Source organism: Balaenoptera borealis (assembly GCF_965194805.1).
Source record: "Balaenoptera borealis genome assembly, chromosome: 18".
NCBI classification, from domain to species: Eukaryota; Metazoa; Chordata; class Mammalia; order Artiodactyla; family Balaenopteridae; genus Balaenoptera; species Balaenoptera borealis.
In genome coordinates, this window is record NC_138877.1 from 20,541,987 (window position 1) to 20,559,069 (window position 17,083).

Here is a 17,083-nt window from a genome sequence, read left to right on the forward strand (position 1 = left end):
AATAAATGAATAAAATAAATAGAAATAAAAATAAACCAAAAAAAACCAAAACAAAACCAAACCCAGCTTCCAAAAATAAAAAAAGATATAATTCACATGCCATATATTTCACCCATTCATATATATATCTTTTAATACACACATTTTGAGTCTTTTTTTGCTAACATCTCTTGAGCACTTTTTGTGTAAAGTATTATTCTAAAACACTCATTGTAATGTTTGCATAATCTGTCATATATAGATATGCCATAATTTATAATTATGAATTTATAAATGATTATCAGAATACAAGAGATGTGAAGCATTGTGATCCAAGAAACAGACATATTATCATTCATCAGATTTTTTTTTAAGGAATATATCTACTGTGTGACCAATGTGGGTTTTTTAAGGCTTATGGAAATAAGATAATGGCCTTCATGTAAACTAGTCTTACTGAATTTAGACTGAGAATTTGTCATTGGTAGGGATCAAGATACCTTGAACTGTGTTGAGAATTGAATGAGTTGGGCAAGGGGAAGGAAATGTGCAGAGGCATGGGGTCCAGAGAGGGCCACTGTGTTCATGGATTGGTAAGATGCTTATGCATAAAGATATAGCATTATTGGGATGAATGATAAGAAGTAATGTTGGCAAATTGAGACCCAAGTTGTGAAGACCCCTGTATCTATAGCTAAGGAGTTTTGAATTTAACACTTCTACCCCAGCACATTTACAAATACATATATCAACTCCTTACCTTTTTGGTTTTTTTATTTTTAAAAAAGAAGGTAATTCTGCTAGTAAAGGGTGAAAAGGAGAATAAGGAGACACTGGCAGGAGAGATCAATTTGGTTATTATACCTGCTTGTTTGGAAGGATGAAGAGGTCCATAACAAAGGCAGTGTCAGTAAGAATAAAGCAATGAAACCTATACTGCTGCGATAGAATCCTTAAGTTCATTTTTTTCCTTTTTGGGCGTGGCATGGTGAGGGATTGGTTAGGACTTCTGGCTGCAGAGAATCATTGGTTGGTGATATCTTTTGTGCTGTCAGAGGCAAAGTAAAGAAATTTGGTATTTTTGAATGAATGTGTTAAGTTTGCCCTGTGGTGATTATACCTGGTAGATAGTTGTAAAGATATTCTTCCTATAATGGTCAGATGTGTATTTGAGAGTCCTCAGTATATTGAGAAAAGTTGAAGTGTTAGGCATTGGTGATATGACTCATGCAAGTGATTTGAGGAAACCAAGAATGGAACCTGGCTCCTCCCACCCAGTGCTGAAGGATTGAATAAGGAAGGAAGACCCAATAAAAGAGGGAGAGAACAAGCTGACAGAGATAGTTGCAGATCAGGAGAGAGTGGTGACATCAAAGGCCAGGGTGAAGAGTTCTGAGAAGTAAGGGAATGGGCAGCAGTGTTAGATGCTGAGGGAGGAGAGGGGGGCGGAGGCCAGGCTGCAGTGGGTTGAGTTGCGATTGGGACCTGAGGGTGTGGAGTCACACAGGAGAGTTACTCCTTCGGCGGTGGGGTCTGAGGAGGCACAGAAGGACGTAGTGCTCGCAGTTGAGTGGAGGTCGGCTTGAGAAGAGCTGTGCGGTGTACGCGTGTTTGTGCAGAAGACCAAGAAGATGGGCTGTTTCTAGCTGGAGAAGAGATTTGAAGATGAAGAAGAGAGTGAATATAGCTAAAGGAGTGAAGACCTGGAGGAGACACAGTACAGTAATTAGTGATGAGAGGTTAGTTTTGGAGAGGAGTTTACTCCTTAAGGTATTACTGGAAAAGGAAGATCATATGCTAGAAGTTAGAGAGTTTGAAGTGGGATAGGAGGCTCATGAAGAGAGTTGAAAGGTATGAGTCAGATTCCTAAGGTATGAGTCAGACTATTGCTGATGAATCATTATTATACTGCTCTTCAGGTTATGCTCGTGTTTCACAGGTTTGGTGTTTGGTTTTGTTTTTTCCCACTCTTTTGCTTTTCTTGAAGTTGGAATGGATAAACTAATAGGCTGGAATCGTGCATTATTTGAATGGGGATGGCAGGTAGACTGGGTATGAGAGAGGAGTGGCTATGAGGAAGCTGAGTGTGCCCACGACAGTGTCATTGATTTGCTCAGCTGTGGCTTCTAGGCTCTATAGTGAAGCACGCCAGATTGGGGGAGAGCTGATAGACTGGTTGATTAGGAAGGGGTTGAGGCACTAGAGGCTTTAAAAGATTGGATTTGATAGAATTAGAGATGAAAGGCGTTAAGTGAAAGGAGAGGAGGTTGAGCAAGAGTGGGATTTACACATTTGATATTCTAGAGACGTTCATTCTGGTCAGGTCAAGGATTTGTCCTTGGTAGTAATCAGTTGATACGGACTGGAGGTAAAAGTGACACGGTAGAGCTCCAGTCACTTTAAGGCTCAAGTGCTGGGTGATGCCTGTGGTGCATACTGTAGCTGTCCCAAATGCGGTGGGAGGGGGTGAGATGGGAGGGCGCCAGAGTCCACTGTGAGTTCTGTTCCATTATGAATTCTAGACCTTTATTTCTTGAAGTATAGAGATAATAGTGGTAAAGGTAAGGAATGCGTAGTATAACTCAGTGTGTCTCAACTTTTTTCCTGTCATGGCATTCACAGAAAGTAACATTTCAGTGGGGCACGGGAGGTACATGGGGAAGGTTGCTTGTTGTCAGAGGCCACTGGCTCAAGGTGCCAGCTGTCCCAGAACCTTCCTAATTGCTCTAAGGCAGCGGTCCCCAGCTTTTTTGGCACCAGGGACTGGTTTCGTGGAAGACAGTTGTTCCACGGATGGGGTTGGGGTGGGGGATGGTTCAGGCAGTAACGCCAGGGATGGGGAGCGGGGGTGGTGGTGGTGGGGGGCGGTGGGGAGCGGGGGGGGCGGTGGGGGGCGATGGGGAGCAGGGGGAGTGGTGGGGAGCGGGGGGGAGGTGGGGGGCAGGGGGGAGCGTGGGGGGCGGTGGAGGGTGGTGGGGGGCGGTGGGGAGCGGGGGGCGGTGGGGGGCGGTGGGGAGCGGCAGATGAAGCTTCGCTCCCTCGCCCGCTGCTCACCTCCTGCTGCGCGGCCCAACTCCTAACAGGCCGCGGACTGCTACCGGTCCGTGACCTGGGGGTTGGGGACCCCTGCTCTAAGGGGTGAGGGGAACAATATCTTGGTGTGTCTATAACCCATTTGTATCTCACTGGTTGAGAAGTTCTAGTGTAGCTGAATAAACTAAGCCTCTTTTTAAAAAACAAATAAGGTTTTTTTCTAAAGGATAGAAGAACAGCGATTCAGACTATCAGTGTGATGATGAAAGAATGCCAACCCAAATAGGCCCTGAGGTTTGGATGTGATGTGTAGCCAGGAGTGGCCATACAGATGTTGAGTAATTTTGAGGGCCTGGTTTGTGTGAAAACTTGGTAGAGTTGATGGGGAAAAATGAAGAGATGATAGTTAATGAGGACTAAATTGGAGATCTTGCATATGATGTTGTCTTACAACATGGTCTGGGTTAGTAATGTTGGTAATGGCTATGCTTAATAGGAAAGTAAATGGAATCAGGAGGTCTTGTTAACATGTGACAGGAGAGAAGAGACTGTGAGCCAGGTGTTGAAATTACCCAAGGAGGGGAAATAAGTTTTGCTGGGTGGTGGACTGCACAGACTTCAATGATGAGAGCTGTATGCAGAGAGTATGGCTGTTTGGTCTGAAAATGTTTCCACGGAGTTAATTTTTATTATAAGGCACAGATACTAGTGTTTTCTTGGGAAGGAAGGAAAAATAGTCATTCCCTTAAAATTTTAATCTACTAAAACATTTTATTGGCAGGTACTGTCTATTCTGGTCAACATCTTCGGAGGAATCATGCGGTGTGATGTTATTGCACAGGGTATAGTCATGGCAGTAAAGGATTTGGAAATTAAAATACCTATTGTGGTACGGTTACAAGGTAAGTGTAAAAGGATCTTGCAGTTGTTCTGTGAACTCTAATTGCTTAAAAGTTCATAATTCCAAGGGGTTTGGTTCATTTAGTTTTAAATTTAGTTTTAAATAGCTATATATTTTTTTTAACATCTTTATTGGAGTATAACTGCTTTACGATGGTGTGTTAGTTTCTGCTCTATCACGAAGTGAATCATCTGTACGAATACATATATCCCCATATCCCCTCCTTCTTGCATCTCCCTCCCACCCTCCCTATCCCACCCCTCTAGGTGGTCACAAAGCACCAAGCTGATCTCCCTGTGATATGCGGCTGCTTCCCACTAGCTATCTATTATACATTTGGTAGTGTATATATGTCCATGCCACTCTCTTACTTTGTCCCAATAGCTGTATTTTTAAAATGAGAGTATAGTAGGGAATTTTTAAAACGTGGCTTAAAAAAAAATTCTAACATTGGAGCAAAATTGTTCATAGTTTTGCTTGGTGTAAGTTGATACATTATTTATTTGTTGTGTGTATCTTGAATTCTTACTTGTCTGAATTACCATTAATGTGATAAGGCAAAGTATTTCACGAGGTAACTCCAGGTTTTTATAGTATTTTCTTTGGTTTAGAAGCATTTGTATTAAATGACGGAAGTTAGTTGAAATTTCGTATTTGTAAATGTATATTGTGACAAACATTTTAAATGATTCTGTGTAGATATTTAAAATGTCTGTATTTGCATAAATCATTTCCAGGTACACGAGTGGATGATGCTAAGGCACTGATAGCGGACAGTGGACTTAAAATTCTTGCTTGTGATGACTTGGATGAAGCTGCTAAAATGGTAAACAGGTTATGTTGATCTGAGGATAAATTTGCAGTGTATGAAAGATTTATAAACATTTAGATTCTAAACGGAACCAGCTAATATTGCTAATAATTAGTGTTTCAGCTAAACACTAGGAGTATTGAACCCCATATACCTATCACCCATCTTAGACAATTACCAGCTCATGCTCAATCTTGTCTCATCTTATTCTTACCTACTTCCTTCCTTGCCCATGATTATGTTGAAGCAAATCCCAGACATTCTATTATTTCACACTTATCATCATGTATCTGTAAAAGATACAGGTATTGATGGTATAAAGGAATTATTATTACTTGTTTCAGATGGGATAGTGGTGTTATGTTTATGTTTAATAAAAAAAGAATCAAGTCAGTGTTGAAATTTCCCTGATTCTCTTAAATATTTTTTGCCTAGGTTCTTTGTTAGAATTAGGATCAAAATAAGTCTGTGCTTGCAGTTGGTTAATATATCACTAAATTTCTTTTTATAGATTCTCCCTTGCCTCTTTTTTTATTCTTAACTTTATTTGTTGAAAAAACCAGGCTGATGGTCTTGTAGTGATTCCTATAGTCTGGATTTTAATGTTTGTATTCATGGGGTGTCATTTAACATGTTCCTCTGCTCCTGTATTTCCTGTAAACTGGTAGTTCAATCTATAGGTTTGATCATATATATGTATTTGATTTTGAGGAGCGGGGAGCAAGAATATTTTATGGTTGATTTTGTGTAATTCCATAAGGAGGTATATAAATGTCAGATAATTTCTATTTTTGTAATACTAGCAGTCATTGACATTCATAACTTAGATCCAATATTTTGTTTATGCAAAGTGGTGATTTTCTAACTGTGATTATTTATTATATGGAATACTTATAAAAAGCGAAACTTTCTTGTATCAACTATTTGTTGGCGTGAAGTACATTTTTCATAGAAAAAGCAGGATACTTACTTAATTCTTTGGTTTTATTGATCAGTTTTCAAAATAATGGGTTTGTTCCATTATGGCCTACTAAAGTGACCCAGGCTTTTTTGTTTCTTAGTTTTTGTTTTTAGGTGTGTGTGTTGTGTGTTGCATGCACGCGTGTATGCACATGCTGTTTTGAACTCATGGATTTATATTTGATATGGTTCAGTCCATTTTAGTTATTTTTATTGATGCTTAGATTATCTCACCTTTGGTCAGTGGGAACCTCTTCAAGTTGACTCCTGAGTCCTTCCTATGTGCCCTGTGATATGCTTTCTTATATGATGAGATTTTTCAGGCTCATCTTTACATTTCTTGCTGCAGACCTAGAATCAGCCAGATGGTGTTTATAGACAGCACAATTTAAGCTTTAAGGGTACTTACAACTATTGGGTTGCTCATTGTTTCTAGATACTTTTAAGTGACAAATCTAGGAAAATATGTATTTTTTAAAGAGATAAACATATGAGTACATACTTCCAATATTTCCAATGCAAATCCAAGGTACAGTTTTTTTTTCTTATCTGATATCTGTTTCTCTTTTTTCCCATTCTGTACTAACATAAATATTCCTTTGCTTTGTCCCTCGATACAGACATGACAGTTTTAGAATAATAATACCAACAATATGACTACTGAAAGTAGTTCAAGACTTGTATGCACAGTTCTTTTTGTCCTTTGAAGTATTTCCCATAATTTGCTGAATTTTAAAATTCACATGAAACAGTTCTCTGTTTTATCCCACCTTTGATGCATGGTTAGCTTCATTTATTTATTTTAAAGAAATGGCTTAAGAATTTTTTTGTTATAATATTTCCAAAGTCAAACTGTAAAACAAGGTATACTTAGAGAATCTAGCCTTTATACCTATTCCTGTTTGTTCCTTCCCCATAGGTAACCAGTTTTTTCGTTTTCTTAGCATTTTTTTGTTCGTCTTTTCACTTTTTTAAAAACAAGCAAATAATGTATGTGTATACATATAGATGTCATATACATATATCTCTCCACTTTCCCACATTATATGATGGTAACATGTATTTTACCTCATTTCTTTTACTTAACACTATATCTTGGTGCACACTCCCTAGTAGATACTGAGATGTTTTTAAATGAGAACTTCTGATTCTTTCCCACCTATGTTTATAGACGTTTCACAGAATACTCTTTGGTGCTATATGGTTTAATCAGTAACTAGGCTTTTGAGATTTGCTTTGTTAATGTGATATCTTTTCATAAGAATAATAAAGGTCTTATTTCCTTCTTTAGGACATACTTTGGGAAAAAACTTAGTAAATAAAATTCAACTGCAGTTTAGAGACAGAGGAATTTACACTCAGTTCTGAGTTTAAATTAAGATTTTGAGCAAGGGAATGGTAGGGAGAAAGTGTTTCAGAAAGCCTGTTTTGACTTTGAGATGTGGAGTCAATTGTTGAAGGGAAGAGTGAGAGACAGTAGGAGTCTGGCTAGTGTAATAATTAGCTAGCTGTGAGGTGAAGGGAATGGATAGGTTAGAACTTTTCTCTGAAAATATGCTTGTTTGCAATGAGAGCCTGAATTAAGAAAAGCTTTGTGGACATGGAGAGAAAGGAGAAGAATCAATAGGAGCTTGATCAAATAGACCATGAAAGATAAAAGTGAACAGTTGATTTTCGTTGTGTCCGTAGTGTTTTTCTACTGAGTAGGAGGTTATGGAAGTCATGACAATATTAATAATATGATAATATTAGCAACTGCTACCATTTATAATTTATTGTGCATGCAATGCTAAGCCTTTTTTTTTCTTCAAGTATTATCTTATTTAATACAAGTTTGGTGAAATAATCTCCATTTTTATAGATAAAGAAACGGAGGCTGGATAAATTAACTTATTCAGGATCATGTGTCATAAGCATCAGAGTGGGATCTGAACTCAAGGTGTCTAACTTTAAAACCTTCTCTTAACTACTCTGCTGGGGAGGAGAGAAGCTAAATCTGTTGTTTGGTTTTAGATATGTTTAATTTGTATATGTTGTATGGTACCAGCTGGATATTCTCAGACAGATTATAGAGAGAACATTGGAATTCAGCTTGGTAATTGTTAACTTACTGACAGAAAGTAAAATACTAACTCCTAAACCCAAGCTCCTATCCCAACATTGTAAGTTAAGATTATTTACATTTTAAAAAAGATTTATTTATTTATTTATTTATTTATGGCCGCACTGAGAGGCTTGCGGGATCTTGGTTCCCCGACTAGGGATTAAACTGGGGCCCGGCAGTGAAAGCGCCGAGTCCTAACCACTGGACCACTAGGGAATTGCTTTTATTTAGATGTGCTTTGCGTTTTATAGTATCCAGCTAAGACAGTCACTGTTTCTGTCTTTAAAGATAAAGGCAGAAGACCTAAATAGACATTTCTCCAAAGAAGACATACAGATGGCCAACAGGCACATGAAAAAATGCTCAACATCACTAATTATTAGAGAAATGCAAATAAAAACTACAGTGAGGTATCACCTCACACTGGTCAGAATGGCCAGTCTGTATTTTAGTCTACAAATAACAAATGCTGGAGAGGGTGTGGAGAGAAGGGAACCCTCCTACACTGTTGGTGGGAATGTAAATTGGTGCAGCCACTATGGAGAACAGTATGGAGGTTCCTCAAAAAACTAAAAACAGAACTACCATCTGATCCAGCAATCCCACTCCTGGGCATATATCCGGAGAAAACCATAATTGGAAAAGATACATGCACCCCTATGGTCATAGCAGCACTATTTACAATAGCTAAGACATGGAAGCAGCCTAAATGTCCATCAACAGATGAGTGGATAAAGAAGATGTAGTATAAATATGCAATTGAATACTACTCAGCCATAAAAAAGAATGAAATAATGCCATTTGCAGCAACATGGATGGACCTAGAGATCATCTTTCTAAGTGAAGTAAGTCAGAAAGAGAAAGACAAATACCATATGATATCACTTATATGTGGAATCTAAAATATGACACAAATGAACTTATTTACAAAACAGAAACAGACTCACAGACATAGAAAACAAGCTTAGGGTTACCAAAGGGGAAAGGGAGATGGGGAGGGATAAATTAGGAGTTTGGGATTAACAGATACAAACTACTATATATAAAAAAATAACCAACAAGGACCTACTGTATAGCACAGGGAGCAGTATTCAGTATCTATGAGGGAAAAGAATCTATATATAAAACTGAATATATATATATATATATATATATATAAAATACAGAATCACTTTTCTGTACACCTGAAACTAACACAACATTGTAAATCAACTATAATTTTAAAAAAAGGAAAAAAATATAGATAAAATTTAGGCAATGACAGAGATATATACATATATCAGATATGTATCTATTTAATACCTTCTGATATTATATATATGAATAAAATCCAGTGTGGGTTATGGTGTGGGTTGTGAACAGTGTTAGATTTGACTATCCTTCAAGAGTGGCAAATGCTTATAAGACTGTGAAGTGATTTATAACAATGTCAGAATAGCCCAGATATTTTAAATGAAAAAGACTGAACATGCAATTAATTTTACATTGACCAATCGTTCTGAGTCTATGTTTTTATGAAAATAGAGACAAAGCTTGTTTTTTTCCTTTCAGGTTGTAAAGCTGTCTGAGATAGTGACCTTAGCCAAGCAAGCCCAGGTGGATGTGAAATTTCAGTTGCCAATCTGATTTGAGAACCCAGTGGTTGACTGAAGATGTTAAATGTGTTATAATTGTTAAAAATACTGAGTTCTGTATTATTATTGTTCCTTTTCTCTTTAGTGTGTGAAGATTGTAATTACCGTCTAGGCACAAAAACTTTTAAAAGCATTTGGTCTGCATTTAATTCTGTTCAGAATGGGCTGTTTGTATAAAGAATGTGTAATGCAGTTATCTAGTTTGTTTTGTTGCAGCTTTCTTTTTCAGTTTTACAGAATGTCACTTGCAATATGCGTTTATTATTGTTGGGTACAGCATTCTTCATTGATAAGAGTCTTATGAATGAAATAAATATGAAGACAAAGCTTTATTCTTTAGTGTTAGAAATGTATTATATCTAATAACTAATTTCATTAGTAGAGCAGTGTATTAAAACAATGTTTATATAAGAAGTGTCTATGTTCAACACCTAACTAAATATATCAAGTCACTATTTATAAACAGACCTTTCAAACACTCCCCAGAATATTCTTTTAAGTATTTCAGTAAAGTAACTTGTGAATTATTTGAACATTGTTTTAATCATTACAGAACACTGATATCTGCAAGTCCTCATGATCTTGTGGTATTGAGAAGAACCTGTAGGTTTGTATCATGTAAGGATATATTTACTAAGGACTTGGCAGACAAAATTAACAATGTCAATTTAAATTAATAAAAAATCTCCCAATGTGATTTGCATTAATGTTTTTTTTTTCTTTTTTAAGTAAACACAGTGAAGGTGATGTGTTTATCATTGCACTAAACACCTCTCAATAACTGATTTGTAGATCATGTACTGGGGCATGATATTACATATTATAAAGTGATCTACAGATATTTCAGTTGAATTCTACTGTTTACATGTGTGCCATCTCGTACCTTCTCCAAAAAGCCCACATTGTCCTTTGTGTCCCAATTTGTGTATGTGTGTGTGTGTGTATGTATATATGTACATGTCCATCTTTTCTTCATTGCATAGAACAGTTGATATTTAACTATTAACAATGTTCAAATCATGTGATAATAACAGTGTAAGTACCATGGAAGGAAATACCAGCCAAGCATTAGACTATGTATGTAAACATGCTGGTGAATTTGAGAACTTCTACCTATTTCTTAAAACGTGATCTCTCTCTCTCTCACACACACACACACACACACACACACACATGCACACATGCACACACACACACAATGAGAGGCAGCATAGCATAATTGATTATGAGCGCAGAATTTGAAATTGAATCTGGTTTGAATCTTGGCTCCACTACTTACTAGCTATATAAGTTGGGCAAGTTTCTAAATTTCAGTGTACCTCAGTTTCCTCAAGCTCCTTTCTCATCTTCACTAGAATTATTTAGAGGGGAGAGGGAGACAGAGGCAAAGAGAGAGAGGGAGGGAAATTATATAGAGAACACATGAAATATATATATATTGAAACCAACTATATGTATATCATATGATTATATATTGGTCTGTCTTCCCTGCCTATACATTAAAACACTAAATCAGAGCCATTAAACCATTTAAAATTGTGATAAAGTTATAATTAAAAGTCTAAGTCTTTAGCTTTTAATTTAAAAAAAATCATTCCAAAGAATGCCAGCCAGTGATTAGCTCAGAAGATATTGGCATTTGTATTGGTTGGGTCTAGTCAGGAATTAAAGACAATGCTTGGTATTTCAGAGAGGATGTAATGCTAGTGTTCTAGTTATCTGTTCTTGCATAATACATTATCCCCAAATTTAGTGATTTTCAAACAACAAAATTTTAATCTCATCATTTCTATGTGTCAGAAGATTGGAAGCAGTTCAGCTGGGTGGTAGTTCTGGTGATGCAGTTATTTGCAAGTTTGAGTACTACTCCCAAGATGGCCCCCACACATGGCTGTTGACCTCAGTCTCTCCCTGTGTCCGCCTATCCTCGGGGCTGATTGAGTGTCCTTGTGATAGGGCAGTTGGCTCCCTCCAGAGCAAGTGATCCAAGGGAACAAGAAGGAAGCTACAATTCCTTCTGTGTTCTGATCTCAGATACTTGCGTTCTCCTCTCGTTGTCATTTCTGCCACACTCTATTAGAAATGAATCACTAAGTCCAGGCCCCAAGAAGAGGGGAATTCAGCTCCATTCTTTTATTTTTAAAATATCGTTATTGGAATATAATTGCTTTACAATGGTGTGTTAGTTGCTGCTTTATAACAGGGTGAATCAGCTATACATATACATATATCCCCATATGTTTTCTCTCTTGGGTCTCCCTCCCTCCCACACTCCCTATCCCACCCCTCTAGGTGGTTACAAAGCACCGAGCTGATCTCCCTGTGCTATGCGGCTGCTTTCCGCTAGCTATCGGTTTTACATTTGGTAGTGTATATATGTCCATGCCACTCTCCCACTTTGTCCCAGCTTACCCTTCCCCCTCCCCGTGTCCTCAAGTCCATTCTCTAGTAGGTCTGTATCTTTCTTCCCATCCTGTCCCTAGGTTCTTCATGGCCATTTTTTTTTCTTTTAGATTCCATATATATGTGTTAGCATACGGTATTTGTTTTTCTCTTTCTGACTTACTTCACTCTGTATGACAGACTCTAGGTCCATCCAACTCACTATAAATAACTCAATTTCGTTTCTTTTTATGGCTGAGTAATATTCCATTGTATGTATGGGCCACGTCTTCTTTATCCATTCATCTTTCGATGGACACTTAGGTTGCTTCCATGTCCTGGCTGTTGTAAAGAGAGCTGCAGTGAACATTGTGGTACATGACTCTTTCTGAATTATGGTTTTCTCAGGATATGTGCCCAGTAGTGGGATTGCTGGGTTGTATGGTAGTTTTATTTTTACTTTTTTCAGGAACCTCCATACTGTTCTCCATAGTGGCTGTATCAATTTACATTCCCACCAACAGCGCAAGAGGGTTCCCTTTTCTTTACACCCTCTCCAGCATTTATTATTTGTAGATTTTTTGATGATGGCCATTCTGACTAGTGTGAGGTGATATTGTAGATTTGATTTGCATTTCTCTAATGATAGTGATGTTGAGCATCCTTTCTTGTGTGTGTTGGCAATCTGTATATCTTCTTTGGAGAAATGTCTATTTAGGTCTTCTGCCCATTTTTGGATTGGGTTGTTTGTTTTTTTGATATTGAGCTGCATGAGCTGCTTGTAAATTTTGGAGATTAATCCTTTGTCAGTTGCTTCATTTGCAAATATTTTCTCCCATTCTGAGGGTTGTCTTTTGGTCTTGTTTACGGTTTCCTTTGCTGTGCAAAAGCTTTTAAGTTTCATTAGGTCCCATTTGTTTATTTTTGTTTTTATTTCCATTTCTCTAGGAGGTGGGTCAAAAAGGATCTTGCTGTGATTTATGCCATAGAGTGTTCTGCCTATGTTTTCCTCTAAGAGTTTGATAGTGTCTGGCCTTACACTTAGGTCTTTAATCCATTTTGAGTTTATTTTTGTGTATGGTGTTAGGGAATGTTCTGATTTCATTCTTTTACATGTAGCTGTCCAGTCTTCCCAGCAACATTTATTGAAGAGGCTGTCTTTTCTCCATTGTATATTCTTGCCTCCTTTATCAAAGATAAGGTGACCATATGTGCGTGGGTTTATCTCTGGGCTTTCTATCCTGTTCCATTGATCTATATTTCTGTTTTTGTGCCAGTACCATACTGTCTTGATTACTGCAGCTTTGTAGTATAGTCTGAAGTCAGGGAGCCTGATTCCTCCAGCTCCGTTGTTCTTTCTCAAGATTGCTTTGGCTATTCGGGGTCTTCTGTGTTTCCATACAAATTGTGAAATTTCTTGTTCTAGTTCTGTGAAAAATGCCATTGGTAATTTGATAGAGATTGCATTGAATCTGTAGATTGCTTTGGGTACTATAGTCATTTTCACAATGTTGATTCTTCTAATCCAAGAACATGGTATATCTCTCCATCTATTTGTATCACCTTTAATTTCTTTCATCAGTGTCTTACAGTTCTCTGCATACAGGTCTTTTGTCTCCTTAGGTAGGTTTATTCCTAGGTATTTTATTCTTTTTGTTGCAATGGTAAATGGGAGTGTTTCCTTAATTTCACTTTCAGATTTTTCATCATTAGTGTATAGGAATGCAAGAGATTTCTGGGCATTAATTTTGTATTCTGCTACTTTACCAAATTCATTGATTAGCTCTAGTAGTTTTCTGGTAGCATCTTTAGGATTCTCTATGTATAGTATCATGTCATCTGCATACAGTGACAGTTTTACTTCTTCTTTTCCGATTTGGATTCCTTTTATTTCTTTTTCTTCTCTGATTACTGTGGCTAAAACTTCCAAAACAATGTTGAATAATAGTGGTGAGAGTGGGCAACCTTGTCTTGTTCCTGATCTTAGTGGAAATGATTTCAGATTTTTCACCATTGAGAATGATGTTGGCTGTGGGTTTGTCGTATATGGCCTTTATTATGTTGAGATAAGTTCGCTCTATGCCTACTTTCTGGAGGGTTTTTATCATAAATGGGTGTTGAATTTTGTCGAAAGCTTTTTCTGCATCTATTGAGATGATCATATGGTTTTTATTCTTCAGTTTGTTATTATGGTGTATCACATTGATTGATTTGTGTATATTGAAGAATCCTTGCATTCCTGGGATAAACCCCACTTGATCATGGTGTATGATCCTTTTTATGTGCTGTTCGATTCTGTTTGCTAGTATTTTGTTGAGGATTTTTGCATCTATGTTCATCAATGCTATTGGCCTGTAGTTTTCTTTCTTTGTGACATCTTTGTCTGGTTTTGGTATCAGGGTGATGGTGGCCTCATCGAATGAGTTTGGGAGTGTTCCTCCCTCTGCTATATTTTGGAAGAGTTTGAGAAGAATAGGTGTTAGCTCTTCTCTAAATGTTTGATAGAATTCTCCTGTGAAGCCATCTGGTCCTGGGCTTTTGTTTGTTGGAAGATTTTTAATCACAGTTTTTCAATTTCATTGCTTGTGATTGGTCTGTTTATATTTTCTGTTTCTTCCTGGTTCAGTTTTGGAAGGTTGTACTTTTCTAAGAATGTGTCCATTTCTTCCAGATTGTCCATTTTATTGGCATATAGTTGCTTGTAGTCATCTCTCATGATCCTTTGTATTCCTGCAGTGTCAATTGTTACTTCTCCTTTTTCATTTCTAATTCTATTGATTTGAGTCCTCTCCCTCTTTTTCTAGATTAGTCTGACCAATGGTTTATCAATTTCGTTTATCTTCTCAAAAAACCAGCTTTTAGTTTTATTGATCTTTGCTCTTGTTTTCTTTGTTTCTATTTCATTTATTTCTGCTCTGATCTTTATGATTTCTTTCCTTCTGCTAACTTTGGGGTTTTTTTGTTCTTCTTTCTCTGATTGCTTTAGGTGTAAGGTTAGATTGTTTATTTGAGATGTTTCTTGTTTCTTAAGGTAGGATTGTATTGCTGTAAACTTCCCTCTTAGAACTGCTTTTGCTGCATCCCATAGGTTTTGGGTCATCGTGTTTTCACTGTTGTTTCTAGGTATTTTTTGATTTCCTCTTTGATTTCTTCAGTGATCTCTTGGTTATTAAGTAGTGTATTTAGCTTCCATGTGTTTGTATTTTTTACAGAGTTCTTCCTGTAATTGATGTCTAGTCTCATAGCGCTGTGGTCGGAAAAGATACTTGATACGATTTCAGTTTTCTTAAATTTACCAAGGCTTGATTTGTGACCCAAGGTATGATCTATCCTGGAGAATGTTCCATGAGCACTTGAGAAGAAAGTGTATTCTGCTGTTTTTGGATGGAATGTCCTATAAATATCAATTAAGTCCATCTTGTTTAATGTATCATTTAAAGCTTGTGTTTCCTTATTTATTTTCATTTTGGATGATCTGTCCATTGGTGAAAGTGGGGTGTTAAAGTCCCCTACTGTGATTTTGTACTGTCGATTTCCCGTTTTCTGGCTGTTAGCATTTGCCTTATGTATTGAGGTGCTCCTATGTTGGGTGCATAAATATTTACAATTGTTATATCTTCTTCTTGGATTGATCCCTTGATCATTATGTAGTGTCCTTCTTTGTCTCTTGTAATAGTCTTTGTTTTAAAGTCTGTTTTGTCTGATATGAGAATTGCTACTCCAGCTTTCTGTTGATTTCCATTTGCATGGAATATCTTTTTCCATCCCCTCACTTTCAGTCTGTATGTGTCCATAGGTCTGAAGTGGGTCTCTTGTAGACACCATATATACAGGTCATGTTTTTGTATCCATTCAGCCAGTCTGTGTCTTTTGGTTGGAGTATTTAATACATTTACATTTAAGGTAATTATTGATATGTATGTTCCTGTTACCATTTTCTTAATTGTTTTGGGTTTGTTATTTTAGGTGTTTCCCTTCTCTTGTGTTTCCTGCCTAGAGAAGTTCCTTTAACATTTGTTGTAAAGCTGGTTTGGTGTTGCTGAATTCCCTTAGCTTTTGCTTGTCTGTAAAGGTTTTAATTTCTCCATCGAATCTGAATGAGATCTTGCTGGGTAGAGTAATCTTGGTTGTAGGTTCTTCCGTTTCATCACTTTAAATATGTCATGCCACTCCCTTCTGGCTTGCAGAGTTTCTGCTGAAAGATCAGCTGGTAACCTTATGGGGATTCCCTTGTATGTTATTTGTTTTTTCCTTGCTGCTTTTAATATTTTTTCTTTGTATTTAATTTTTGATAGTTTGGTTAATATGTGTCTTGGCGTGTTTCTCCTTGGATTTATCCTGTATGGGACTCTACGCTTCCTGGAGTTGATTGACTATTTCTTTTCCCATATTAGGGAAGTTTTCAACTATAATCTCTTCAAATATTTTCTCAGTCCCTTTCTTTGTCTCTTCTTCTTCTGGGACCCCTATAATTCAAATGTTGGTGTGTTTTATGCTGTCCCAGAGGTCTCTGAGACTGTCCTCAATTCTTTTCATTCTTTTTTCTTTATTCTGCTCTGTGGTAGTTATTTCCACTATTTTATCTTCCAGGTCACTTCTCCATTCTTCTGCCTCAGTTATTCTGCTATTGATTCCTTCTAGAGAATTTTTAATTTCATTTATTGTGTTGTTCATCATTGTTTGTTTGCTCTTTAGTTCTTCTAAGTCCTTGTTAAACGTTTCTTGTATTTTCTCCGTTCTATTTCCAAGATTTTGAATCATCTTTACTATCATTCTAAATTCTTTTTCACGTAGACTGCCTATTTCCTCTTCATTTGTTTGGTCTGGTGGGTGTTTACCTTGCTCCTTCATCTGCTTTGTGTTTCTCTGTCTTCTCATTTTGCTCAACTTACTGTGTTGGGCGTCTGCTTTGCGCAGGCTGCAGGTTCGTAGTTCCTGTTGTTTTTGATGTCTGCCCCCAATGGCTAAGATTGGTTCAGTGGCTTGTGTAGGCTTCCTGGTGGAGGGGACTAGTGCCTTTGTTCTGGTGGATGAAGCTGGATCTTGTCTTTCTGGTGGGCAGGACCACATCTGGTGGTGTGTTTTGGGGTGTCTGTGACCTTACTATGACATTAGGCAGCCTCTCTGCCAATGGGTGGGGTTGTGTTCCTGTCTTGCTAGTTGTTTGGCATAGGGTGTCCAGCACTGTAGCTTGCTGATCGTTGAGTGGAGCTGGGTCTTGGCGTTGAGATGGAGATCTCTGGGAGATTTTTGCCATTTGATATCACGTGGAGCTGCGA

At 37.4% G+C, this 17,083-nt stretch overlaps 1 protein-coding gene across 1 annotated transcript in view; it reads left to right on the forward strand.

Moving 5' to 3' along the window:
* Positions 1-10,119, forward strand: part of SUCLA2 (succinate-CoA ligase ADP-forming subunit beta) — a 48,123-nt gene extending 38,004 nt beyond the window's left edge. The window contains exons 9-11 of the mRNA XM_082365562.1: positions 3,794-3,914; positions 4,651-4,739; positions 9,340-10,119. Of these exons, the coding sequence (XP_082221688.1) occupies positions 3,794-3,914; positions 4,651-4,739; positions 9,340-9,414 (285 nt within the window). The 3' untranslated portion in view covers positions 9,415-10,119. The remainder of the gene's footprint in view (positions 1-3,793; positions 3,915-4,650; positions 4,740-9,339) is intronic.
* Positions 10,120-17,083: the final 6,964 nt, after the last annotated feature.